Source organism: Protopterus annectens, chromosome 8.part0, assembly GCF_019279795.1.
Source record: "Protopterus annectens isolate FY-2018-M chromosome 8.part0, PAN1.0, whole genome shotgun sequence".
NCBI classification, from domain to species: domain Eukaryota; kingdom Metazoa; phylum Chordata; order Ceratodontiformes; family Protopteridae; genus Protopterus; species Protopterus annectens.
In genome coordinates this window covers 613,589,323-613,616,846 of record NC_056741.1, presented here as the reverse complement: position 1 = coordinate 613,616,846, position 27,524 = coordinate 613,589,323, and the positions used below count along the sequence as shown (strand labels likewise).

The 27,524-nt window shown below is 43.8% G+C and overlaps 1 protein-coding gene across 1 annotated transcript in view; it reads right to left on the bottom strand.

The window, feature by feature from the left end:
* The window catches only part of LOC122808948 (NF-kappa-B essential modulator-like), a gene marked incomplete in the record, with an annotated part of 2,932,895 nt that overhangs the window by 1,797,410 nt on the left and 1,107,961 nt on the right, over positions 1-27,524 (bottom strand). The window contains 1 exon segment of the mRNA XM_044080106.1: positions 2,429-2,547. Coding sequence (XP_043936041.1) covers positions 2,429-2,547 — 119 coding nt within the window.

Here is a 27,524-nt window from a genome sequence, read left to right as displayed (position 1 = left end):
AGGTGAAGCCAGATGTTTGGTTTTCTGTTTCTTTTTAACTGCGATAGTTTTAGGCGTAGGCCTGGAATCGGATGCCTGGCTAAGGGCAGTGGTGTCCAAAGGAGGGATCCCGGTTGGAGGCCCGGCTGTGTCTGGTTCCCCCTTGTCCTCGGCGGTAGCCAATATCTGAGAAAGCTCCGTGGACGTGTTAGTCGTCAACTGAGAAGCGGTTTCCTCAAAAGTCGCCATCGAAGTAGACAGATCTGTTGGATGTCTCTCAACTCCTAAATCGGTAGCTGGCAGGGTTGTACAGAAGTGGAGAGGCAGTGGAAGTGGGCCTAGGAAGCTTGGCCTTCTTACGCAGAGGTTCAAGTCAGGGCTTCCGAAGTGGGATCCATCCTTTGCACTAATTTTTTAAGTCACTGATTTTCTAGATATAGATTAAGCCCTGCCAGATGACTGCATAGGGTCTTCGGTACGAAGGATTGGCAGATTGAGCAAGCGGTATGGTCATGCTCTCGGCCTAGGCAAAAAAATGCAGCGGTCATGCGTATCTTTATGAGGTATCTGCATCCGGATTATCATTTACCCTTTTAGCTGATATTGGCTAAAACTTACTACAACAAGCCAAGCTTTAGCTAGAAGTTAAAGAAGAAAAAACCCCAATGGGGTACTTAGCTTTTAGACGTCTTGTGGTGAAGGAGCGAAGCACACGATGCAATTGTTTTCTGCGGCTGAAAAGTTCTGAGGTCTGTACATGTAGACATCACATTTAAGGTCCCTGGTTTATGGCCCTACATGCGACTCCCACCCAACTGCAACAGCCAAGCTGAAGGTTTTGTACAGGAGCAGACATACGGGTCGCCTGAGGCAGGAAGTTCCACACCAAGAATACTGCAACATAGGAATAGAAGGACATCTGTTTATTGCCACAGTGGTGAGTAACCAGTTTGGGGACAAAAAGGCAATATCTTGATGTCTGTGGATGACGTCCTATCAGCTGTAAGTGAATGCAATTCACCAGTGTACACTGAAGCAATTCCTTGTGGAGTGTAAAGCAACTGGAATGAAAATCACCTCCAAATCAGAAGGTTCTCTACTGAAAGAAGGGACTGTCCTCCACAAGAAAGGGGGGGGGGTGAAGCTACCTCAGGTGGAAGAATTTATGTACTATAGCATCTTGCCCATGAATGAAGGTAGAGGAGATTAAGAACTTGACCAGTGGATTAGTGCAGTAGTGACAGTTATTGAAGTGCGGTTGTGAAGTGACAACCACAGGTCAATGTCTTCAAGTTACCTTTCAATCCATGGCTCTGTCTTCACTCACTGTCATAATATTTGGGAAGTGACTAAGAAGATGAAATCTCAAATACAAGCAACAGAAATGAGGTTCCTTTACAAGGTAGATGGGGCTCCTCTCTATAACAGCAATGAGTCCCAACATTCTCTGAGGATCTCTGAATACAGCCAATGCTTCTCTGTACTTACAGGAGTCAGTTGATATGGTTTGAGCACCTTCTGAGGATGGCTCCCATAGGAAAAGTACCAAGTTTGGCAAATGATACTACTGCATGCTATAAAGATTATACTGTTCAGCTTACCTGGAAATACGTGGGGATCCTACAGGACTAGCTAGAGAATGTTGCTGAGAATTGAGAAGTCCAGTCTACCTTGCTCATCTTGCTACTACTGTGACTCACCAGGACAAGTGGTTTACAAAATGAGTACATGTGCGGATGAATGGATGGATGGATAAAATACAAGTGCTTAAGTAAATAAGCTACTGATTACAAAACATATCAAAAAGATTATGATTTCACATAACCAGGAAGAAATGTAAAAGTCTGATTTAAGTGGATAAAAGAACAAAATAATTAAAAAACATTTATAAAAGCATTGCAATATTAAACGAAGCCAGAAATAAAATGGATAATTTTCCTGGCAGTTTCAGCACTAACATGGCTGAAAAATTGAAAAAAACATTTTTTTAGCTTAATACTACTGCTGACATGATTCAAACATGGGTTGATACTAGATGCAAAGATGCAAAGCCAATGTTTTTATGATTACTCAAAGCATTACTTTATATGCACTATGGCACATGATTAAGTATCTACAGTCCATCAGTTAGACTCCTGGATAAGCATAGATTAAGTTGACCTGCAGCACACATTCAAATAAGATAGTATTTCAAAAACATACAAGAAAGTTCCCAATAATATTGGTATAAAACTAACATATGCTACAGTCTTTAATGAGCTCATGTAGTAGACGAAAAAGGTCTTGTACCAGCCCATCTAACTTTGTTAGCAAACAAACTGAATAAATAAATGCCTTAGTTTCCTTAATGGAACAGATAAGAAAGCAAAATAAGGCATTCTAAAAGGACAGATGTTTCAAACAAAATTTTCAACAAGTTTTAACCTGAAGAAAACTCCCTCCTTCTCACCTTTCCTCCACAGCTGATCTCTCTTTCAGACATATTTCCAGCCCGTTTTGGCTCTCGTGTACCTCAGCCAGCAATGACGTTATCTGTGCTTTCAGAGTGGCTTTGTCTTTTTCTAGTTGCTAAACAGAAAAATGCAAGTATATACTTGAGATCCTTGTATTACAAGTGAGGACTGTTCTGCTTATTAAATCACTGCAGTTTCCTAACCCTAAAATGTACCATACCTTTTAATGGGTTACTTCCTCTCTGAAGTTGTATCAGGCTTACCTGTAATAACAATCACCACCAATGCTAAGCTTTTTTGGCCTACAGTAGAAGCTGCAAGAGGTAGCTATCAAACAGACTAGTACAGCCTGTTGCTGCGTCTGTTTTATTTGTTATCCCTCCAATATTCCTTACTGTAGTAAGGCGGTTTCCTTGTCAGACCAAGAAATAAACTGAACTGTTAAAATCAAAAGATCAAGGGAAAATTTTTTTTTAACTTTATTTTTCAAAAAAATAGCATTCAAGTGCATCTTCATTTATACAAACATACTCCTGTTTAATAAGAATTTTTTTCTTTCAAGTGTTACTCTACAAAACAACTTTTAAACCTCCTGCCAAACACAGATGTCTTATGGAAATCCCCCCTGCAATTGAGCCTTAATTACAACATTCAACAAGGACATACATCACTGAACATGTTAATATGGTTAACTATAATGAGCAAAGAAATGTAAAGCAATTAGGTATTTGCCAATCCATTAACGGTCTATCAAATTTGCCAAAATGTTCATTTTAACATGCTAACAATTAGCTCTTTGTGCTACAATTTCTGATTACAATTAACCACCAATGGTGCTTACCTGAACAATGATGAAGGTTCACTGTATTTTTGTGTTATAATTAGTGGTGGAAAACAGCAGACACTTTGGTGACTGGCTAACACTGAACCATGTCAGTGTTTTTGAGTAGCTGTATAAATGCTGCAGAATCGGTGTAGTTTGATGGCTACCAAAATAATGTTCCGTCAATTTCTGGAGATTGCATATCCAGCCACTCCCAGTCTTAAAAAAAACCCTTACAAGTGCTACTGCTCAAATGATGTCCATAAATCTACCACTATATGATTAGCTGTTCAACTACTGTCCCACTCTGTTACTGTCTTCTCTGAGCAAGCATATTTATTTTATTTTATTTATTTATAATTAATTAACATTTGTTAACTGGCAAAGTCCGACTAGGACTGAGTCTATTTTCAGTGGAGGCCCTGGGAGAAATGCTCCAGACGTGTCTTTGGAATGTGGAAGGAAACCAGAGTACCCAGAGGAAACCCACACGAATGCAAGGAGGACATCCAGACTCTGCACAGAAGGCACCCCAGCTGAGAATCAAGCTGGAGAACCTCTTGCTGTTAAGCGACAAAGTTAACCGCTGCACCACTGCACCTCCCATCATGAACATCCCCAGTCTGTTACTTTCATCAAAAACCTCTTTATTATTGCACTCCAGCTGTGCATTTAAATTGAAATATGATTACTGAGCATATCTTCCTGCTAACGTAACCACAAAACTTGGTACTGGACCCACAAACATGAAAGGTTCTGTGTTCTCCGAAATCACTGACATTTCAGTAAGACTTCCCTGCTTGGCCAAAATTTTAAGTTTTTTTACAACATTTTAAGAAAATAACTTTGATTCTCAACAGAAAAGCATTTGCGAGCATAATGCTTGTAAACAGCTGCTAAAAATGAAATTTTGACTTTGCATATGATTTTTAAGGTGAAAATGGCTTTGTGACATCCATCCTCCTTGTTTAAGAGTATACTACCACTCTTGCTTGACATGACATAAAAAGATAATGTTGATTTACAGACCTATACTACTTATACAGATGTACTACTACTGCAGCCATGCAACACTAACGCTTATGTATATATTTTTTTTTGGGGGGGGTGCTCTTTTTAGTCAAATATGTCGCTGACATTTAGTTTCTTTGCAGTGTTCTTAAAGCACCACATAATGTAACAAATATGACCTATTATATTAATGCAGAACTTTACAGTTTGTCATTTTATCTTACTTCATTCCTGCAGTTTACGTAAGAACTACAATACGCTCACTTCAGTCCTCTTGGAAAGTAGACAAGGCCAGTTCTTAAATATAAAGCTAGTAACTTTACCTAAGTATTGTGAAGCCCCACAAAAAAAAACATTCAGTGCTTCGCATGCTCACCACGGACTAAAGCTGAAACACCTTGCTTCAAAAGGGACTCTTAACTTACCATACACCGCTACAGTGACAGTGGTAATTCTGCATTACCCCTAGTACAAATACTTAAATATCTGTTGCAGTAGTGGGACTCTAGCCCAACAGTGTCTGGTACGGATCATGCTTATTTGACTGTATCAATAAAGAACTGCTACAAACTCTCCTAGTTACAGCCCAAACACACTCACAGGCAGACTGAGTGTGTTTAGAATAGTCATGTGGAATATGTAACATAGCAGTAGTTCTGAGAAGAGGTTGCTATAACAACAAAACTATAACACTTGCATTTATAGTCCTTCGGTTTTCCTTGGTCCAGCTGGAATTTTCAAGTTGTTCCTTTTCCCTGTGAAGGCCATACTCAGCCCTGGGTCTGACACAAGTAGCAAAACCCATATAAATCAAGCATTGACATGCACTGAATTTGGTTCTTTAGAGTCTGGAAGCTCCACAGAAAGTTTGCTTGAGGAAGACAAATACCTAGTACTGAGTCAAGCTACAACAATCCAGCAACTATCCAGAAACACACAGAAGCTCTTGTGAAGTGTTAGAACTATGCAAAAGCAAGTAAAGAACTATATTCAAGATTCCAGAAGAGAGGAAATGAGGAAGAAATGGCCTTTCCTTGAAGATCTACAACTTCAGTACATTCTTTAGGGATGCCACAGTAACAGTAAATCTTAACACTTACATAGAATCCCAAACACTACCCCATCGCATAATCTCTTGTGGCACAACTGTAGTAAAATATGTCCTGCTTCTAGACTGCGCTTTCAACTTTACCTGGTGAAGCTATGGGTTCTAATCCATATGGCAGCTTCAACAAAATCTTGTTCAGAAACAATTCTAATATAAATCTATTGAAACTGCTAGCTGTGTATTCCTGTTATAATACCATAGTTGTTTGTGTACACCCAGTACATGAATAACATTTTAGTCTGGGCAAAAGGCTGAGAACTAGTGCTGCTGAAATAATGTTGGACAAGACAGAGGTAGCTTTCAGACACACAGTTTTATTATGGAAGACTGCATATGTGGCTCAACTCTCAAATACTTATTCCTGAGGCTACAACAACCAGAAAGACTGTTAAGCTCAAAGAGAGATAAAGATTACTTCTCTATCATTTAATTCAAATTCCAAAAAAAGAGAGATATGCCTTTTTACAGGCATTAAGTACCTTCATGGACTTAACTGATGGAACTGTTGCCATCTCTTTAAAAGATGGTGTCATACAAAAAGAAACCACAGAAACATATACCTTTACAAAGCAGTATGCTAACTTAATCTCAAAGAGATTGTTTACACAATTCAGTATCTTTGCACAAGGACAGTTCAACGGGTCCAGACCTTTATAACTCAGGCATCTTGTGGGATTCTTCCCACTCCTTCCGAAACAATCCTAGATGACGGTCTATCTTTTTGGAAGGGTTGGGAAGGGGAGATTCATACAAGTAGGCAGGTGGTTTTAATTAGGGGTGAGATTTGAGGGTAGGGGTAAGGAAGAGCTCTACTGAGTCACTGCTGATCCCTCAAGGTGTTTCAGCCCAGAGGGCCCAAGACTTCCCCTTTTAGTTAATTGAGCATTTTCTCCCAAACTGGTCTCCCTTCTGCTGCTTCATTTTATCCTGCCTCCCATAGACAGTCCAGCTTTTAGTGGGTAATTTTTTTTTTTAACATGATAGCGCGGGGGGGGGGGGTGAAAAAACATTCACGGACTACACAGTCTTCTTTTTTCCTACATTTTTGAACACCTCTTCAGCTGCAGGACCAAATGGCACCTCCTTGTCCAATGGAGCACTATGAAGGGGAGTTTTCACATTCTTTGGTAGGGGCTGTGTCCTCAGCCAAGCAGGACTGATTAATAACCTGTACCTGCCATCTTGTGTAATATTTCCACTGCACCATAGCCAGTTTGATAAGAGTTTTTGCCTACCTAGAAAAATAGTTTGCAGAGATTCATCACTTTACCTCTCAGAGCTGTATTCGGTACTGTCTCAATTCTGTCCTTAAACTTGACAAAAGTGGCCCCTGGAACTTGAGCATATGAGTCTAGTAATCTATATCTCTAAAGGCTAGACTAGAACTGATGCAAAACTACTTCTCTGATAAGTCAAAAAAAAAAAAAAAAAAAAAAATGAAGTTGTGTACTCAAAAGACATACTGGAACTGGTACCAAACACCAACAACTCCAAATCCAAATGAAAATAGTACCACAGATAAAGGAAAATAGCCGGCTCAATGATAGATCCAAAAGCTGGTTTAATAAACAGTTCAAGCACATAAATGCAATTACACACGCAGAGTTTTCGTCTAAGTTGCTACGACTTCATCAGATGCAAGCTATAACTGAATTATCTCCTTATATAATACATTCACTTAATTATTCAAGGAAACCACCAATGAAAACACAGACTACTATCTCAGTAATGCATATCATTAAAATAAAACAAAAAAAAGTCATATTAAATCATTAAAATTGTTAGAAAAATGCACACTTTGAAATGCTGTTTAAAAACTTAAAACATTTTATTAACTTAAAAAGTATTTGAATGACTTAAAATTGCTTAAAAATTAACATACACACATCCATCAAATACATCTATGCAATCATAAAACATAGTCATAGCACTATCAAGTGGCATAATTCAGAAAGTACAGTTGTGTACACTTACCATAAATGTAGATGTTTGAGTGTATTCACTGTTGCAATCAACACACCTGGGTTATCTGCCTGCAGGTAGCCCTCAGTCGGCCCGAATACCAGAGTCTTGGGATTTCTGTGTTAGATGCTGTCTCCTCTTCCATGATGTCAGGTCGTCAGGGGTATAAAACATGCAGCCGATGCTATTACATCAGTTTTTCTTGCCCCAAATGTCAGGAGCCCCCAAAATAGGAAACTATTATATGGTGTGGGACACCCCCAGTAAAAAGTAAATACCACTGCCATAAAAAAGGCCATAAAGAGGATAGGTCAAAAGGATAGAGGAAACCAGGAGGCTGGAGGGAGGGAAACCAGGACTGCAACAGTGAATACACTCGAACATCTACATTTATGGTAAGTGTACACACAACTGTACTATGTTCTTCGTGTTTCACTGTTGCAGTAATCACACATGGGCTGATTCCCAAAGCTGAGGAAGGGTGGAGGCAGTCAAGAAATGTTATTGCTTGTTAGCAGGCCTTGTAAGACTGCTGTAGCAAATCCGGCTCTGGATTTAGAAAAAAATAGGTAAGTGGTAATTGCTTGGTGAAGGTGTGTACAGAACTCCAGGTTGCAGCTTCCAGGATGTCCATGGTAGCGACTCCCCTCTGTAGAGGTGAAAGTAGCCCTAATGGAATGTGTTCTGATCCCCTGTGGGATAGGTTTTCCATGGTGCTTGTAGCAGAAATGGATGCAGTGTGCTATCCATTTGTAAATGGTTTGCTTTGAAATGGCCTTGCCCTCTGCCTCTGTAGCAAAGCTGACTACCAGCTGGTCAGATTTTCTGAAAGGTTTAGTCCTGTCAAGGTAGAACCTGAGCTGTCTGTGCACATCCAAGGAGTGCAGGATCCTTTCCCCTTTATTCTGAGGATTTGGGAAGAAGGTTGGCAAATGCATGGATTGGTTTAGAGCCATGCTGGATACCACCTTAGGCATAACAGATGGCTTAGTCCTGAGGAAAACCCTGTCAGCATGGAAAATAATGAAAGGTTCCACAGTCATTAGTGCCTGTAACTCAGATAATCTTCTTCCTGAAGTAATGGCTAGAAGTAAAGCTGTTTTCCAAGAGAGGAATTTTAACTCTGCTGAAGCAGCCAGTTCAAAAGGGGGAAGCGTGAGCTTTTCCAGTACAGGGTAGGGGTGGGAGTTCTCCTAGGGGGCCTTAAACTGTTAGCCCCTCTCAGGAGCTGTTTGATGAGAGGGTGAAAAAAGAGAGATGGCTCAGTATTATAATGAGCTGAGATGGCAGAGACATGAATCTTAATGGAGGAGGACAGACCTCTGTGGAGCAGCTCTGCTAGGTAATCAAGGATTTGAGGTAAGGAGGGCACAGCTGTGTCCTTTCCTTGAGACGGATTCCAAGAACAATATCTTTTCCACTTTTCAGCATAGGATTTCGTAGTACTAGGGATTCTGGCCTCAAGAATGACGTCCAGCACTTGCTTGCTGAGGGTTGCTGGTGGTGTATTCAGGGGATAAGCCAGGCTGCAAGGTTTAGGGTTTGCAACTGTGGATGCAAAATCTGTCCCGACTGCTGAGACAACAGGGAAGGTGTGAGATGCAAGTGCCACAGTGGCACTGCTGTCAGACTGCATTAGGAGTGGGTACCACTGCTGACGTAGCCAATCTGGGGCAATAAGGATTGTCCTTGGCCTGTCCTATTTGATCTTGAGTAGTACTTTCAAGAAGAGGGGCAGAGGGAGAAAGGCATAAATTGAGAGGTTTTCCCATGTGAAGGATAGGACATCCACCTTCCAGGCCCTGCTGTGAGGGTTCCTGGTGCAGAATTTGCTCAGTTGGTTTTTGGGGGAGGCAAAGAGGTCCACTTCCAGTGTCCCCCACCTCTGGATTAGAAGTTTGAATGAGTTGGGCTCCAATTTCCAATCGTGTGGGTCCAGTAGATTTCTGCTTAAGTTGTCTGCCAGTGAATTTTGTTTGCCTGGCAGGAATTGAACTTGTAGGTGCACTTGGTTGCTCAGGGGTGTGTTCCACAGGGCCATGGCTAACCTGCAGAGTAGGTAAGAATGGGTTCCCCCCTGCTTGTTTTATGTACCACATAACTGTGGTGTTGTCTGTCTTTATCAGGAGCTGTCCTGGAAGGATTAGGTATTTGAAGGCTGTCAGAGCATTCTGTATAGCTAGCATCTCTTTTTGATCGATATGCAGGAGAATTTGTCCTGGGCTCCATTTGCCTTGAATGCATTTGCCTGCCATGTGAGCCCCCCATGCATAGTCCGATGCGTCTGTTATCAGGGTTTTGGTGGCGAGGGGTTGAGTGAAAAGCAGTCCCTTGTTGTGGTTGCATGCTTCTGCCCACCAAAGGAACTCTGCCCTTGGACAAGGTAATGACAGGAATCACCATTTCCAGGTCCTGAGAATGTTGACACCAGAGACTTTTTAAATACCATTGAAGTTTCCTCATATGCAGTCTTGCATATGGAATTAGCAGAATGCATGAGGCCATGAACCCTAGGGCTTGCAGTATTTTCCTTGCAGATAGCTGGGTTTTGGTGGCCATTAGTTAGAAGTAGTTTGCCAAATAGATCTGCTTTTCTGGAGTGAGGAATGCCATGTGGGAAGTTGTGTTCAAGCTTGCTTCCAGGAATATACTTCTGACTGGACACCAGTTGTGACTTCTTTTCATTGATGGTGTACCCCAGTGAAGTTAGGAGTCTTTTCACAAATGCCAGGTGCTGAAGTAGCAATTCCTGACTGTCCGCCTGAATTAGGCAATCATCCAAGTATGGGTAAATTTGAATATTTCTCTGCCTGCAGTATGAAATGGCTGGAGCCAGGCACTTTGTGAATACTTTGGGTGCAGTAGATAAGCCAAAAGGAAGTGCGGAGAACTGATAGTGTATAGAGCCCTGCCCTGAAATGTAGACATTTCCTGCAAGAGTCCCATATGGGGATGTGCAGATAAGTTTCTTTTAAGTCTAGGGTGACTAACCAGGGATCCTTGGCTATCACTGGGAGAAGCTGCTGCAGGGTAAGCATTTTGAATTTTGGGACCACCAGAAAGGTGTTGAGAATTGATAGACCCAATACAGGGCGCCAACAGCTCTCTTTTCTGGGCACTAGGAACAGTCTGGAGTAGAAACCATGTCCCCTTTGTTCTACTGGAACAGGCTGAATAGCCCTGATATTGAGAAGAGAAAATACTTGCTTTTGAGCCTCTGCCCACTGGTTTGGAGGAAGGTTTGGCAATCCGCTTGGGGTTGGCAGTGAATGGAAGTAGAATCTGTATCCGTGGGATACAATGTTTAGAACCCATCTGTCCTGAGTAATGGACATCCAGTTTTTTGCATGAAGGGCAAGTTCTTCTCCTAGGGGGGCAAGTAACTGAGCAATGCTGGGAAGGAAAATTGAAAAGTGATTGTGAACTTTGCCCATAAGGGGGTGGCTTACCACTCCCTGTTTTAGAGGTGGGAGCACTCCATTGTTTAGATCTCTGCATACCCTGAGACTGTAGTCGTGATCTGTTTCCCCTGGGTTTGGACTGAGAAGGCCTGGGAGGGGATGGAAAGGACCAGTTTTTAGAAGGCCAATGCCTACTGAATCTAGGTGGCTGCACCTGTAAGAAATCTTTGACAGTTTGTATAAATGTAGCTTTTTCCTCCATCTTTTTAAGCACTTCTTCTGCTTTGGTGCCAAACAAACGGTCCTGATTTAAAGGAGCATCTAGTTATTTTGCTTTGACATGATCTGACAAGATTTGTTCCTTCAGCCAAGCATGCCTTCTCAGTACAGACCCAGTGACTGCAGCCCTGCAAGATGCTTCTAATGCATCAAAGCCGTACTGCAAAGTATGTTTACTAACTTGGTTTGCTGAATGCATTAACTTGTAAATCTTTATTTTCTGCACAATCTGGAAGTAACGCCATTTTTGTTTAATTGGTTCCATAATATGCTGCTGGTACTTCAACATGTAAAACTGGCAATTCAAAGCTCTGATGGCAAGAGTTGTAGAGGTATATACCTTTTTACCCCATCTGTCTAAAGCTCTTGAATCCCTGTCCGAAGGGGTAGGGTTTTTGGCTGTAGTAACCTTAATGCCTTTAGGTCCCTGGGAAACGGTCTCTGGATCCGCAGTAGGATTCTTAAAGAAAAATTTATGAGAATCGGGTACTCTATAGTACCTGTCAGGTTTTCTAGGGGCCAGTGGTAAAGTGTCAGGACTAAGACTGGATTCCATAAAGACATCATCTACAATATCCAGGACAGGGGGCATAGCTAGAGGCCTGTGCTGAGGCAACTCTAAAAATTCTCAGAGTCTTTTTTGGACTGAGGATAGCCCTGGCATTCCTAGCGGAAATGCTCTCTTAAAGTATGCAAAGCTTCACCAAAAGAAAAATCCTCTGGAGGGGAGGCAGAGGGAATGGATTCCTCTGCATCTGAATCCTCAAAGGCTGAATGTCCTGGTAATCAGAAGGGTCAGAGTCATCGGACCCCTGGTCTGTAGAATCAGAAGGAAACTCAATTCTTTGTCTTTTAGCAGGGGAAGGCTGGCTTCCCCTAATTAAAGTAATATGGTCTTCAGCCATTCTAAGCATTTGTTTTTGTGGCATGGGAGCTTGAGCATGTGCTTTGGTCATTGGTTTTCTAGGTGTAGTGCGAACTCTGGGCCTGAGAAACTTGGTAGTTTTAGCTAAAAACGAAGTTGTCAGTTTAATACAAACATCGGTAGGTCAGAATACACCCTCAGAAGCCGGTGCCTGCACAGCGGCTCCGGACCCATCCAAGGTAGAGACATCCGCAGGTTCCATAGTCGAAGAAGCATCTTGCGGCATACCGGACACTGAATGGGTCTCAGCAGAGGCCTGCGAATCTGTAGAAGCAGGCATCAGGGGCTGCAAAGGCACCTCACTGAGTACTGGCAACTAGCTTAACGGAAGCGTTGTCGGCAGTGTTGAACCTATGCGGTCTGTCTCTGTTTTTCTTTACGTTTTTTGGCAGATCAGTAGTCAGATGGCTTATCAAAGCCGTTTCAGAATACAGAGAAAGTACAGTTGTGTACCTACCATAAATGTAGATGTTCAAGTGTATTCACTGTTGAAGTCATTACAATTGGGTTATCCTGCTGGCAGGCTACCCGCAGTCGGCCTGAATTCCAAAGTCTAGGTCCGGCATCGGTTGCTGTCGCCTCCTCCCTGACGTCAGTGCGCCAGGGGTACAAAAGATGCAGCAGATGCCATTTTCTTCAGTTTTTCTTGCCCCAGATGTCAGGTGCCCCCAAAAGGGTAAGCTAAAAATATGTAAATAAAGCATGCATGCACCAAAGTAAATTATTCCTTCAGCTACAAGCAAATACACCACATAGGTTGTATAGAATAGAGAAGTACAGATAAGTTCCAGCAAAGATAAGGGGGATGGTGGGTGGGTAACCTGGAGTGCAACAGTGAATACACTCGAACATCTACATTTATGGTAGGTACACAACTGTACTATGTTCATCGTGTTTCACTGTACTATGTTCATCATGTTTCACTGTTGCAGTCAATACAATTGGGTTGAATCCCAAAGCTAAGGTTGGGAGGCTGGAGCTAAACAGGATTAGGAGCAGTTATGAGGCCCTGCAGAACTGCAGTGGCAAAGCCTGCCCTGGATTTAGAGTAGAGTGGTAAGTGATAGTGCTTTGCAAAAGTGTGCACTGAACTCCAGATTGCAGCCTCTAAAATGTCTTTGGTTGGTACTCCTCTGAGGAAGGCTGCTGAAGTGGCTGCTGCTCTGGTTGAATGTGGCCTAATGGCCTTAGGCACTAGTTTGCCATGTTGTGAATAGCAGAAATATTCTTTCCCCCCTTATGAAGACTCTGATGCTGAAGAGTCTATTCCTTCAGCATCTCCCCCAGAAGACTACTCTTTTGGGGAAACTTCACATACCATGAGGGAACATTTCCACTGGGAAGGCCAGGAAGAAAAGGCTCCGAGAGTTCCTTTTACTACGCCAGCACAGACCACTTGCTGTTCCACCAGTGTTAGACATTGTGGATGATGTTTATTCAGAATCTAGCCTTAACCCAGATTCACTACCTCCTGCACCAGCCAAACCAGGCAGATACTACAGAGTCCCTGACTCTCACAAATTCCTATATAAAAGCCCTGTTGCTGACCCAGAAACCATTTCCCTGGGTCCCAAAGGGTTAAGGCCTCTATTGCTAAAAATCCTGTACCCTCTGAAAGGGATTCTAGAGCACTAGACAGATGGAGAAAGAAAATATATACCTCAGCTACTCTAGCTATGAGGGCCTTAAATTGCCAGTTTCACATGCTGAAATATCAACAATATTTGCTGTCTCAGTTAAAACAAAAAATGATCACACATACAGAGCAGCCTGATTACAAGGAAATGCAAGATGTGTTGCATGCAGCTGAACAAGTGGGAAAACATATTTTGCAACGTGGATTTGATTCATTGGAAGCTTCTTGTAGAGCAGCAGTGGCAAGGTCTGTCATAAGTAGGCATGCTTGGTTAAAAGAACAAACTTTACCTGAACATGTAAAAGCAAAGTTATTGGATGCACCTTTACAGCAGGATGTTTTATTTGGTGTAAAAGCAGAAGAGGTTTTAAAGAAAATGGAGGATAAGGCAAAATCTATGCAGACGGTCAAGGATTTTTTACAGGTTCAACCCCCTCGATTCAGCAGAAATTGGCCAACCAAAAACTGGTCCTTTCCAGCTTCTGACAGACCACATAGGGGCAAATACAGATGCCCAAGGGGCAGAGGTCAGTCACAAGGCTCTTACAAGCCTCGACAATATGGTGCCACAACCCAGAAAGGAGAAGACAGGTCTCAAACTACCAGAAGACAAACACAATGACTTACCCCTCAGACTGCCAAGCAAATCCCTCTTGGCAGCTCCCTTGGGAGGAAAGCTAACACTTTTTATAGACAACTGGCGCATCATCACAAAAGACACACGGGTCCTAAATATTGTATCTCAAGGATACAGATTCCACTTTCACACTTTACCAAGGATAAAAGGAATGCCAAACCTGCCACCAAATCAATGGGCAGAGGATTAAAAACAAATTACAGCTCTCATGGACATGAGAGCCATTCAACAGGTTCCTACACAGGAGCAGGGACAAGGATTTTACTCAAGACTCATTCTAGTTCCCCGAAAGGACAAACCTTGGAGACCCATTCTGGACCTCTCAATTCTAAACACATATCTCGAGGTACCCAAATTCAAGATGCTAACACTACAGCAACTTCTTCCCATGCTGGGCAAGAAGGCTTGGCTAGTAACATTGGACCTCAAGGAGGCATACTTGCATGTCCCTATCAGACAAAATTGCAGAATATACCTCAGATTTTTAGCAGGTTCAACCCATTACCAATTCTCTGCACTGCCCTTTGGCTTATCTACTGGGCCCAGGGTCTTCACAAAACGCCTGGCACCAGTAATTGCATTCTGCAGACAAAGAGGAATTCAAATATATCCATACCTGGACGACTGCCTTATTCAAGCAGAAAGCAAGGACATTCTTTTAAAGCATCTGGCGTTTGTCAAAAACCTATTAAGTTGCCTAGGGTACACAGTAAACGAAAAGAAGTCAAAACTAGTGCCCTCACAAGACATAATATTCCTGGGTGCCAGCTTAAATACAACGGCCCAGATGGCTTATCTCACGCCAGACAAGCAAGGACAACTGACTCAATACTTCAAAATGATGGCAACAAATACCCAACTCCCTGCAAGAAAAATTCTGCAGGCCTTGGGATTCATGGCATCTTGCATACTACTAATACCATATGCAAAACTGCATATGAAGAAATTACAATGGTACCTGAAAAGCGTATGGACTCAACACAGCCACAGCTTGGAAAGAATAATACCACTCATTCCCTGCCTTCAACAGGAGTTTCTATGGTGGGCTCAGGCATGTCACCTCAGCAAGGGTCAGCCTTTTACCTTACCCACAGCCAGGCAAACTATAACAACGGATGCATTGGATTATGCCTGGGGAGCACACATGGCAGGACATTGTATTCGGGGCAAATGGTCTGCAGATCAAAGGCATCTACATATCAATCAAAAAGATATGCTAGCTGTACAAAATGCCCTAACAGCTTTCAAGGACCTCCTACATCCAGGACAACTATTAATAAAGACGGACAACACCACAGTGATGTGTGGTACATAAACAAGCAAGGGGGCACACATTCCTACCCCCTATGCAGGCAAGCAATGACCTTGTGGAACACAGCACTGACCTACCAAGTTCAACTACAAGCACAATTCCAGCCAGGAAAGAAAAACACATTGGCAGACGATCTAAGCAGAAACATCATAGATCCTCACGAGTGGAAACTAGATCCACAAGTATTCACAATGATAACTCAAAAATGGGGGAGCCCAGACATAGATCTGTTTGCCTCCCCCCAAAACTACCAACTACAGAAATTTTGCACAAGGACATACCACACACTAGCCTGGAAAGTGGACGCCCTCTCATTCAGTTGGAAAACATTAACAGTGTATGCCTTTCCTCCACTGCCTCTTCTGGCAAAGGTGCTGCTGAAAGCCAGATTAGAGAGACCACAAATGATATTCATTGCTCCAGACTGGCCACGCCAACACTGGTATCCAATACTAAGGAACATGGCTCAAGGCCCACCATGGATTTTACTTCAAATTCCTCACCTGCTCACTCAGCAAAACTATTAGATTCTACACAGCCAGCTCAAGACTTTAAATCTGGCTGCATGGCAAATTACCTAAACAACCAGTCAACACTTCTCTCTAAAGTTGTTATGGATGTCATTCTGGAGGCCAGAAGGCCTAGCACCAGGAAAGCCTATTCAGACAAATGGAAAAGATTCTGCGCCTGGAACCAGGCTAAAGGCCAGAATCCCCTTGTCCCAAATATTCCTCCGATTCTACAATATTTAACTGAGATGTTGCACAAAGGACTTTTCTTTTCATCTATTAAGATCCACGCATCAGCTGTTTCAGCTCAGTACAACACGGATCCTCCTATATTTTCACATCCATTACTAAAACAGTACCTCAGAGGGGCTAAGAACATAAGTCCGCCCCGGAGAGCACCAACACCAACTTGGGATCTCAACTTTGTTTTGGAAAAACTTACACTACCGCCCTTTGAACCAGCTTTTACAGCTGATTTACAGTTTCTATCATGGAAAACTGCTCTGCTGCTAGCAATAACTTCAGCATGAAGAGTCTCAGAGCTACAGGCCCTAATGGCAGTGGAGCCTTTCATCATTTTTCATCAAGACAGAATCGCTTTATGAACTAACCCTTCCTTTATGCCAAAGGTGGTATCCAGTGTGGCCCTAAAGCAAACCATTCATTTGCCCACCTTTTATCCAAACCCCCAGAACAAAGGGGAAAGGGGCTCCTACACGCTTTGGACATTCACAGGCAATTATGTTATTACTTGGATAAAACTAAGGCTTTCAGAAAATCTGGCCAGCTCTTTGTATCCTATGCTGCAGGATCACAAGGAAAGGCTATCTCAAAACAGACCATTTCAAAATGGATAGGACACTGTATCCATTTCTGCGACACACACCATGGGAAACCTGTACCTGGTAACATTAGGCCCCATTCCACCAGGGCTACAGCAACATCAACAGCTTTCCTCAGAGGGGTACCAACCAAGGATATTTTGGAGGCTGCAACTTGGAGTTCAGTGCACACCTTCACCAAGCACTCTCACTTACCTCTATACTCTAAAACCAGAGCTTGCTTTGCCACAGCAGTTCTGCAGGGCCTACAAGCTTCTCCAAACCCTGTTTAGTTCCACTGCCCATCCTTGGCTTTGGGATTCAACCCAAGTGTGATGACTGCAGCAGTGTAACACGAACATAGTACAGTTTTGTACCTACCATAAATGTAGATGTTCGAGTGTTCACACTGCTGCAGACCAGGTTACCTTCCCTCCATCCCCTCTGACCTAGCTGAACTTTTCTATCCTGTACAACCTTTGTGGTGTATTTGCTTGTAACTGAAGGTATTCCTTTTATTCCTTTTATATGTTTTATTAGCAATATGTATTTCCTACCTACTTGGGGGCACCTGACATCTGGGGCAAGAAAAACTGAAGAAAATGGCATCGGATGCCTCTTATATACCCTGGCACTGGCGTCAGGGAAGAAGCGACAGCAACGGCCGGACCAAGACTTTGGAACTCTGGCCGACTGCGGGACCGCCTGACGGCAGGATAACCCAAGTGTGATGACTGCAGCAGTGTGAACACTCGAACATCTACCTTTATGGTAGGTACAACACTGTACTTTATTAGTTAAGACCTCACTTTCTTTGATAGCATGCCTACAAAAAGCACAAACACCACATTTGGCCATACTCCTACATTTCTTTGGTTCAATAGATCTTTCAAAAATATTTTTAAGGTTTGAGCCTTTTTTATATACAAACACACGGTTGTTACCCAACACATTAGTAATCTCAAAATCCCTTCTGATTACTGCCCAGCTTTTGCACAAGATCCCTCTAACATGGTTACTTTGTGTATTAAATACAGGAGTAAAGGCATGCGAATATCTACACTCATCATTATGCCCTGAAATAACACCAGTATCAGTCCCATGTTCGCAAGTATTTATAAGATCCAATGTTTCCAAATTAGTTCTATTGTCTACTTGGATTTTCAGACCTAATATAGAATTAAAGTGATCTAAAGAGCATTTCTGTTTTACTTCTTCACAAAGTTCTCTAATCAAGTTGTGTGGATAGCCCCTTACTATAAATATTTTCAATAAGTTATTACATTCTTCCAAGAATGTATTCCACTCAGTACACATACAAGCCACCCTCACAAATTGCCCCTTAACAACAGCCTTTTTCTGTGAGTGTAGGGGTGGTTGCTGGTAAAATGAAAAAATGAATTTGAATAGGTCACCTTCCGATAGATTTGAGAAGTGAATCTATTATTCAAACTATCTTTTTTAATAAGAATGTCCAAGTAGGAAATTTCATGATCACTGATAGTGAATTTCAAAAAAGATGTAGTGCTGTTTATAAATTGTAAAAATTCAATTGTTAAATTCTTAAATTTTCTGTACTCTTAGAAAAAATGGAGCTTATGTAGCAGTTACGATTGAATACCCATTTCTGGCCAGGGCTAGATGGTGCTAAATCTATAAATTGCCTTCTTAAATTGAAGGCTTTATATTGATAATTTAATATAGTATTTTATGGTTTTATGTGTTGCCATTTGAATGATGTTTTATACACCGTTGTCATCACACTTCATTGGAGGTGTTATTTTCTATAATTTGATTGGAGCCATCTGTGGGAGAGTGCTGTCTGTTATTATTTCTGATTGGGTGTTTTTTATTTAAATACCGTTTTGTGAATGAGTGTCATCTGATGAAGTTCCTTTTAAAACTGATTTTGGAACGAAAGCGCTTATTTTTCAAGTGTAATTTTTTATTGTTTTATCTGCTTCACTGTTTTATTAAAGACTGCTGCTACAACGTTGCTGTTTTCTTTGGACATGTCCTTGGTTGCTATCGTTATATGTTATTTATCAGGAACAATCTTTGGTCGGTATGATTTCTAAGCATCTGTTTTGCCTGGCTTCCAAAGTACAGATTATTACCCCTTTGGGGATCTGTGTGTTTCCTACCTTGTTTAATTGTTAAAAAGTGTACTGGATTTAGGAAACTGGCTTTTTCCTACCATTACTATATGTCGTTAGTTATTGGAAAGAATCTTTGGTCAGTATGAGTACTAAGCCTGTCAGTCTGTCAGTTATTCTGTCTTCCATAGTACAGATAATTACCCCTTTGGAGATTTGTGTTCCCTGCCTTCAGTTGTTAAAAAGTGTACTTGTTTTAGGAGACTGTCTTTTTGCTACCATTACTTATGTTATTTGTCACAAAGAATCTTTCGTCAGTATGATTTCTAAGCATGTCAGGCTGTCTGTCTTGCCTGACTTCCAAAGTACAAATAATTACCCCTTTGAGGATCTGTGTGTTTTCTACCTTAATTGTTAAAAAGTGTTCTGGTTTTAGGAGACTGACTTTTTGCTACCCTTACTATATGTTGTCAGTTATCTGGCATCAGCTTAGAATTCAGTATGTAAAGTTACTAGGTGTATTACTTGCAAAAAAAAATTCCACATCAGGACTTTAAAAGTTGATGTCCATTTTGGTCACAGAGCATAACTTTTAGTTATGTACTCACCATAACTTTAGATGTTTGGGATCCATCTCGCCTACATTCTGTACTGATGGGCTCGGAGCTGATCCCTCGGCTCCGACTCGGCACGCTTATGCTATAGAGCGAGGCCTCTTATTGGCTGAGATATCTTTATCCCAGGATGCACCACCACTAATCCCCCAGATCTTGTTTGTCCACATTCATGCACAACTTGTTTATATAACATTGTCAGATGTTTCAAGATGAAACAGGATTCGGACCTTCTGATATCCTCTGATCTCCAAGGAAGGGGGAAGGAGGGTGGGTTATTAGGAATGTAGGCGAGATGGATCCCAAACATCTAAAGTTATGATGAGTACATAACTAAAAGATGTTATGTGATCCTATCTCACCTACATTCTGTACTGATGGGACAGCGTCCCTAGCACCTAAATCCCGGGTGGCTCATTGGAAAACACTCCTGAGCACTGTGGAACCAAATGAAGCTCGTCCTCTAGATGCCACATCCAATTTGTAGTGGGAAATAAAAGTGTGCGGGGAAGACCATGTAGCCGCAGCACAAATGTCACTAATGGCAAGCTTAGAATGAAATGCTATTGAAGTAGCCATAGCCCTTGTAGAATGAGCTTTGACAGAGGTGGTAAGCTCTTTGTTAGAATAAAAATAAGCTTGAGTAATACAGTCCCTGATCCATTTGGCAATAGTGACCTTTGTGACAGCTCTGCCCAATTTATTGTCTGCAAAGGATACAAACAACTGATCTGTTTTCCTTGTTTGTTTGGTCCTGTCTAAATAAAAACGTAACTGCCTGTGGACATCTAGTGTGTGGAATATGAATTCCGCTTTGTTAGAGTATTTTGGAAAAAGACTGGAAGTTCTAACGATTGTTGTAAGCAGAAACTAGAACAAACTTTAGGGACAAAGGAGGGATTTGGCCTGAGAGATACTCTGTCTTTGTGAAAAACCAAGTACGGGGGTTTTACTGACAAAGCTTGAAGCTCTGAAACTCTTCTTGCAGAAGTAATTGCCACCAGAAAAGCTGTCTTCCATGATAGAAACTTTAGATCACATGTAGCCGCCGGTTCGAAGGGGAAGGAGGTCAAGGCGCGTAACACTATATCGAGATCCCATGGAGGTGCAGGATGAGAAATCGGAGGTCTTAATAGAGCAGCACCTTTCAAGAAGGTCTTACACAATCTGTTGCTCATTAAAGGTGGGTTTATGGATTCGTGAAAATTGGAAATCGCTGCCAATTGTACCTTGATGGTAGAAACTGAAGAGCCTTGATTGAAAAGAGAAGTTAAAAATTTTTGTACTTCTGCCACGGGAATAGAAATGGGGTCCAGGCCCCGGAGTTGAGCCCAAATAGCAAATCTTTTCCATTTGCTAGAATACAGTTTCTTTGTAGCCGACTTATGGGCCGAAGATAATATGTGTACAACATCTGGATCCAATGTATGACTCCTGACTATAGTCGGAAGAGGAGGAGCCAAGCCGTCAATTTTAAGGTGTGTAGAGACTGGTGGAATAGTCCCGACTGATGAACCAGTAGGTCTGGGATCTGATCCAGGAACCATGGACCTTACAGAGCATATTTTCGAAGATAGGGAAACCATACTTGACGAGGCCAGTAAGGAGCAATTAAGATCATTTTGCTCCCCAAGAGAGATGCCCTTTGAATCACCCTGGGAAGGAGAGGAACTGGAGGGAAGGCATAAAGCAAGCCGGTGGGCCAAGGACGGACTAGTGCGTCCATAGGGCTCTTCCCCGGAGCCGGGGTTAGGGAGAAGAATTCTTTGCACTTCGCATTCAGAGGAGTCGCGAAGAGGTCGCAACACGGAACTCCCCATTTGCTGAAAATCTGACTTGCAACTGTCATATTCAGGGACCATTCGTGAGGAGAGAGGATGGTTCTGCTCAATCTGTCGGCTATCACATTGGACTTGCCCGGTATGTGAGTAGCCACTAGGAAGCGTTTGGTCGAGACTGCCCATTCCCAAACTCTCATGGCTTCTCTGCAAAGAGGATAGGATCTGGTCCCTCCCTGTTTGTTCAGGTACCAGACAACTGACATGTTGTCTGAGTGAACAGCAATTACGCCCTGAGGGAGATAATCGTGAAGGGCTTGAAGGGACAGAAGTACTGCCCTCATTTCTAAGATGTTGATATGAAGTAAAGTCTCTTCCGGTGCCATTTGCCTTGGACTGACCTGCCCAGGGAATGCCCCCCACCCCATCTGGGAGGCGTCCGTGGTCAAAGTGGCCGGAGGAGGTAGAACAAAGGGTCGCCCCTGATCCAAATTGGAGGCACTAGCCACCAGCGAAGGTCCCGTTTGCAAGATTCCGTGATCCATATGAGGTGACTGAGAGGGAGTTCCTGAAAGGACCACTGAGCTGAAAGAAGCCACTGGAGAATTCTCATGTGCAACCTTGCCAAGGGGACTAGAAGAACCGTGGCGGACATGGATCCCAATAGCTGCAGGACCATCCTGGCTGGAGCTTTGGACCTGGGAAGTAAGGCTCGAACTTGAGTCTGTATGGTTTGAATTCTGTCTGTTGGTAGATAGACCCGCATTCGGTTTGAGTCTATCTCTACCCCTATGAATCTTATTCGTTGAGATGGCAGCAACACAGACTTTGGCCAATTGAAGGTGATTCCAAGGGAACTGCCCAGTGATATAGTGGCTTGAAGGCTCTGCAGTAGTAGATGCCTGGAGGTGGCAGTTAGGAGCCAGTCGTCTAGATACGGAAACACCTGGAATCCTAGACTTCTCAGGTGAGCAGTCATGACTGCCAAACACTTGGTGAACACCCTGGGGGCTGTGGTGAGACCAAAGGGCAGCGCACGGAACTGAAAATGACTGCCTCCTAGGCTGAAGCGCAGATGTCTCCTGGACGCTTGATGTACCATGATATGGTAATAAGCGTCCTTGAGATCTATGGAGCACATCCAAACACCCTTCTCCAGCAATGGGAGAATGGTTTGTAGGGTGACCATTCGGAACTTGGACTTTCTGACTGAACGGTTTAGGATGCTGAGGTCCAATATGGGCCTCAAGTCCCCTGTCTTTTTTGGCACCAAAAAGAATCTTGAGTAAGTCCCTAATCCGATCTGGTCTGCGGGGACCGGTTGGATGACTCCTTTTTGCAGCAGCTTTGAAACTTCTGAGGCTGCAGTATCCCGTTGACTGGGTGGCGGGTCCGGGATATTTTTGGACTGAAGGGGGGGGGATGAGAGAATGGGATGGTGTAACCTCCGGCGATAATTCGAAGCACCCATCGGTCCTGAGTGATACCTTCCCAGGCTTTTAGGTGCTTCGAGAAACGACCCCCGACTGGCTCCGGAGCTGCACAGTCGGGCAATCCCTCAGGGACTGTGAAAGGCTGAAGAGCCACGAAAGGACTCGCGGTCTCCAGTGTTGCGAGGGCCTCTGCCGCCTCTGGGACGGCGCCTTCCGGAAGAGTTTCCCCCTCCCCTGCCTCTGGAAGGGGAATCCTCCTGCTGAGAGGGGTAAGGCTTCTGAGATCTACGGAACCACATTTTCCCTCCTCTTTTAGCCTTGGGATAAGGCCGAAGGGAGTGGAAAATCGTGCCCCACGGCAGTCAGAGTCTTACCCTCCTGTTCACAGCGGGTCAGTGTGTCCTTTACCTTGGGTCCAAACAGGGAGGACCCATCAAAGGCGTCGGCAAAGGAAGACTTAAAGGCCTCCGCGAAATGACACAGGCGGAGCCAGGCTTGTCTCCGTAGAGCAATGCCTGTACCCGCCGCTCTACTCGCCCCTTCGGCCGCATAAGAAATGAGCCTCATGGACGAGTTTGAGATGGACGACATTGTAGCCAGCTGAGAGCCAACCGTCTGGGCCAGCTCCTCAGGCAGGTTACCCAAGAGGGTATCGGATAGTTCTTTAATCAGAGCCCTCTGAAATCTGGTAAAGTGCGTAAGGTAGTTCAAGGACCTCAATGTAAAGGCCGCTGAACTCAGGGTGTGCTTACCATATCGATCCATGCTCCTAGACTCCTTATTAGGAGGATGGACGGACGTTGAAGCCTCTGCTACATCTTGCTGGGTAGCAGATGCCACCACCAAAGCATCTACAGCCACACCTTTAGTCAAAAACTCTTTTTCAGGGGGTGCCGAGAGAAACTTATTTGGACGAGCAGGCTGGGTGTTCCCACGCCCTTCGACAGATCAAATCCAAGAGCTCATCGAAGGGCGGAGACACCCAGGAGGCGGAGGGCTGAGCCCCGAAGGCCTTCAGGAACACCGACTCATCCACAGAGGGAGGTTTGGACTGCCAGCCGCCTCGTTGTTTTAGGGCTTCCAGGATGTCTGCAAAGGAGACATCATCCGAGGACGACTTAGGGGACCCCTCTGCATCATCGAGATCAGTGTCTTATGTAAGAGACTCATCAGGGGAGTCAACGTGCTTCCTCTTACACGATCTCTTCCTGGGGGGTTCTTCCGAAGAGGCTTCAGAAGGACCTCCAGGAGGGGAGAGAAACCCAGTGGGGGTAGCCTCAGGCCCCGGGGCTCCGCTGTCTAAGGACAGGGGGACTGCCAAAGACCCAGTCTCGGTATGCAGGGAAGGAGCTGGGGAAACCGTGGAGGTAGCCAAGGAAGATTTGGCTAACACACACTCCTCATAGCCCTGAAGGCGGGACCACCAGAATCCTGGGAGGGTCCCACCTTCGTGGCCACGACAGTGGACGGCACTCCCGCCGCCGACGCACCAAGAGGGAGACTTGGGACCGAAAGCATCAATCCCGAAGCCTCACCCCCAGGGCCGAAGGAAGAAGTCCGTGTACTGAACTCCGACCCAAGAGCCGGAGTTGGAGCAAGGGTCGGGCCCGACCCTAAAACCTCCACCGGTTCCACCAGCACCGGCTCCAACGGTGCTGAAGCTGTTGGAGGAGGAACCATAGTAGGGAAGTGGACCATCGGCTCCGAAGCCGAATGGGCTGGAGCCGAAACTAGCTTTTGGAACACCGGAGAATGGAAGAGTCTAAGGAGCACCCTGTCGATGTCCGAATCAGACATCTTGAATGATCTAGAGGATACCGATCGGGCCTGAACCGATTTCTCCATCGGCTCTGAAGGACTCTGGGACCGGCTCCGAATGGACTCTACCACTATCGGCTCCGAGGGAGATCTCAAGGCAATTTCCTTCGGTGCCGATAAGGACTTCGGCTCCGAGGGGGAAGAGTCTGAGCCGGTAACCCTTATCGGCTCCAATATCAGTGGAGCTGATGAAGGTGACCCGCCTCTCGATGCCCCAGCCCTCGGCTCCGAAACCAGAGGGGTCGAGGCTGGAGGCATCGAGGCAGACCGTTCCGCCCTCGGCTCCAAAGTCCGTGGAGCCGATGGAGAAATCTGCTTAGATTTTTTAGCAGTCGGTTCCGACTGACTGGTCGGAGCCGACGCTTTCTTCTTTTTTGAAGGAGAAGGAGAGGAAGATAAAGCCTCCTCGAAGGATGGCTTAATTAACCCCTTCAGGATTAATTTGTTTTTCCTCTCCTGGAGGACTCTTGATGAAAAGGCGTGACACACGCTACACGATTCTTGTAGGTGCTTGGCGCCTAAGCAATAGACGCACGTATGGACATCTTAAAACCACACCTCGTGCATTTTTTAAACCCGGAGGGTTTGTGTTCTTTTGACATGACCAAAATAGCCGAAACACAGTTGTCTGCAGCAAAAAGAAAAGTTTGTCACAGTATATATATATATATATATATATATATATATATATATATCTTCTTTTTTTTTTTTTTTTTTTTTTGTAAGTACAAGTACAGTACAACGAAAAATTATACAGAACAGAGAGAGATAGAGAGAGTCAAGACCCTCTAACTTAAACGGGTACTTGACCCACCAACAAAAAACCAAGATAGTAAAAGCAACAGGGGAAGGCCCCTCTAACTAAAACGGGAAAACCTTCCCTTTGCGCAAAAACACAAATTCTCAACAGAAATATCAAATACACACTCAAAACACAAGAATAGCTGTTAAAACAGCTTTTGGGTTCAAAATCAGCAAATTTCTGACAGGAAAAGCCTAAATAAATTAGTACTTAGCCCAGCCAAGTTGAGACCACGTCTATGCTTGTAAGCGGCAAACGAGATCTGGGGGATCAGTAGTGGTGCATCCTGGGATAAAGATAGCTCAGCCAATAAGAGGCCTCGCTCTATAGCATAAGCGTGCCGAGTCGGAGCCGAGGGATCGGCTCCGAGCCCATCAGTACAGAATGTAGGCGAGATAGGATCACATAACATCAGTGCCTTACAAGGTTCAGTCAGAAGACTACCGAATGGAGAGCAAAAAAAAATCTCTGAGACTGTATGAAACAGAAAAGGCTGCACGGTTTGTCCACAGCTGCCATGGCATCTGCCAACTCATCCACACAAACCCTGCCTAAAACCACTGCCTATATGAGAAAGGACACCAGGAAACTAACAACATATTAGTTAAGTCTGAAGGCCCATCTAGGCTTGAGTGTGTTGGGACTGGGGAGGCACATTTGTAGCCCACATCCTGGATGCCTAGCTGGACTTGAGTCTCTGGTGATGCTTCTTTGGGGGTGCTGTGCTTTTAGATGAAGGCATGCTGTGCTGAAATCAACCAAATGCCAGAATAACAAACAAACAAAATAAAAAATACCAAAAAGGAGGTTAGGCGAAGAAATTCCATGAAGACCAAGACACAATAGCGTACCAAAATTTATTGCCCGCTTTCATCGAATGACTTCCTCAGCTGTGCTGAGCTGAATTTGTGTAGATGTTGCTCATTCAGGATGTCTCCGTCTGCAGGCATCTGAGTCCAATGCCCATATCCTGATAACAGAGGATGAGGACAGTATACCCTCAGTTTTTGTTTGTGAGGACATCCCCAGCTCTCATGTTGAAGTCTTTGCCCTCCCTCAGCCAGAGACTTCAAAGGAGGCCAACACCATTGAAATGAACACAAAACAAACTAACTTTAGACATCCATCATCTTACCTCTGCCTGAACTGGCAGGTCTCCATCTTCTCCTCCTATCCAGGCACCCTTGTATGACAGAATGAGACAGGCACATAATGTCTTGTATTTCCTGAAGAACCTGCAGCCTGTCAAAGATCAACCATCAGTATTGGGGGTCCTAAGCCAAAAATGGAAGTGGGAAGCATATCCCCACAAAGATTCTAATTCTTTGGACTATAAGGAGGATGAACTGGCTTTTGCTGACCAGATGCCCTGCCCTCTTTCCTGTGTGTCTGATGCAGATGATTCCTTATTCTCTGTATCCTCACCAAAGTATGTCTCATTTGAAGTTCCCCTCAGTAAAATGAAGGATCTCTTCTTATGGGAAGCTAGGAACTACTCAGGTACCCAGAAGAGGTGCAGGGTATTTCCTGGACTTCTTTAGCCTAAACGCTTGTCTGTTAGAGGTTACACTCACCAAAGCATCTTTGGAAATGGTTTCCCAGCCCCCTGCTCCCAAGAAGAATGACTGCTACTGTAGGGTCATGGACTCCTGTGAATACCTACACCAGAACCTAACTGTTGATTTAGATATGGTATCCATGGACCACAAGGAATCCCGTTGGGCTCCTGCCTAAATCCCAATCCCCAGTGACTGGAAAAGTAGGGATCTGATGTCAATTTTCATTCATTCCTCAATTAATGGGACTTTGATCTGACCCCCTGATCTGACTTTGACATTCTACTAGCTCGCAGCTGCCAAAAAACTCTTGAGCTCCTTTCCTACAGATAATGCTGCAAACCCACCCTCCCTCAGATCTCATTTGTTACTTTTGTGCTTAGATGTGGTCACGTTAGCTCTTGAGCTACTTTTGAAATAAGTGGGATTTTGTTCCTTTTTTGCTAAATTTCTGTCATCTATAGCTACAATATAACTTTCTGCTCATTTCTGCTGTGGTTATTCTGTAACATTTCCTTTCCTAACCTTTTTACACACTAGAGTACTTTCTGATTACCTTCATTGGTATTTT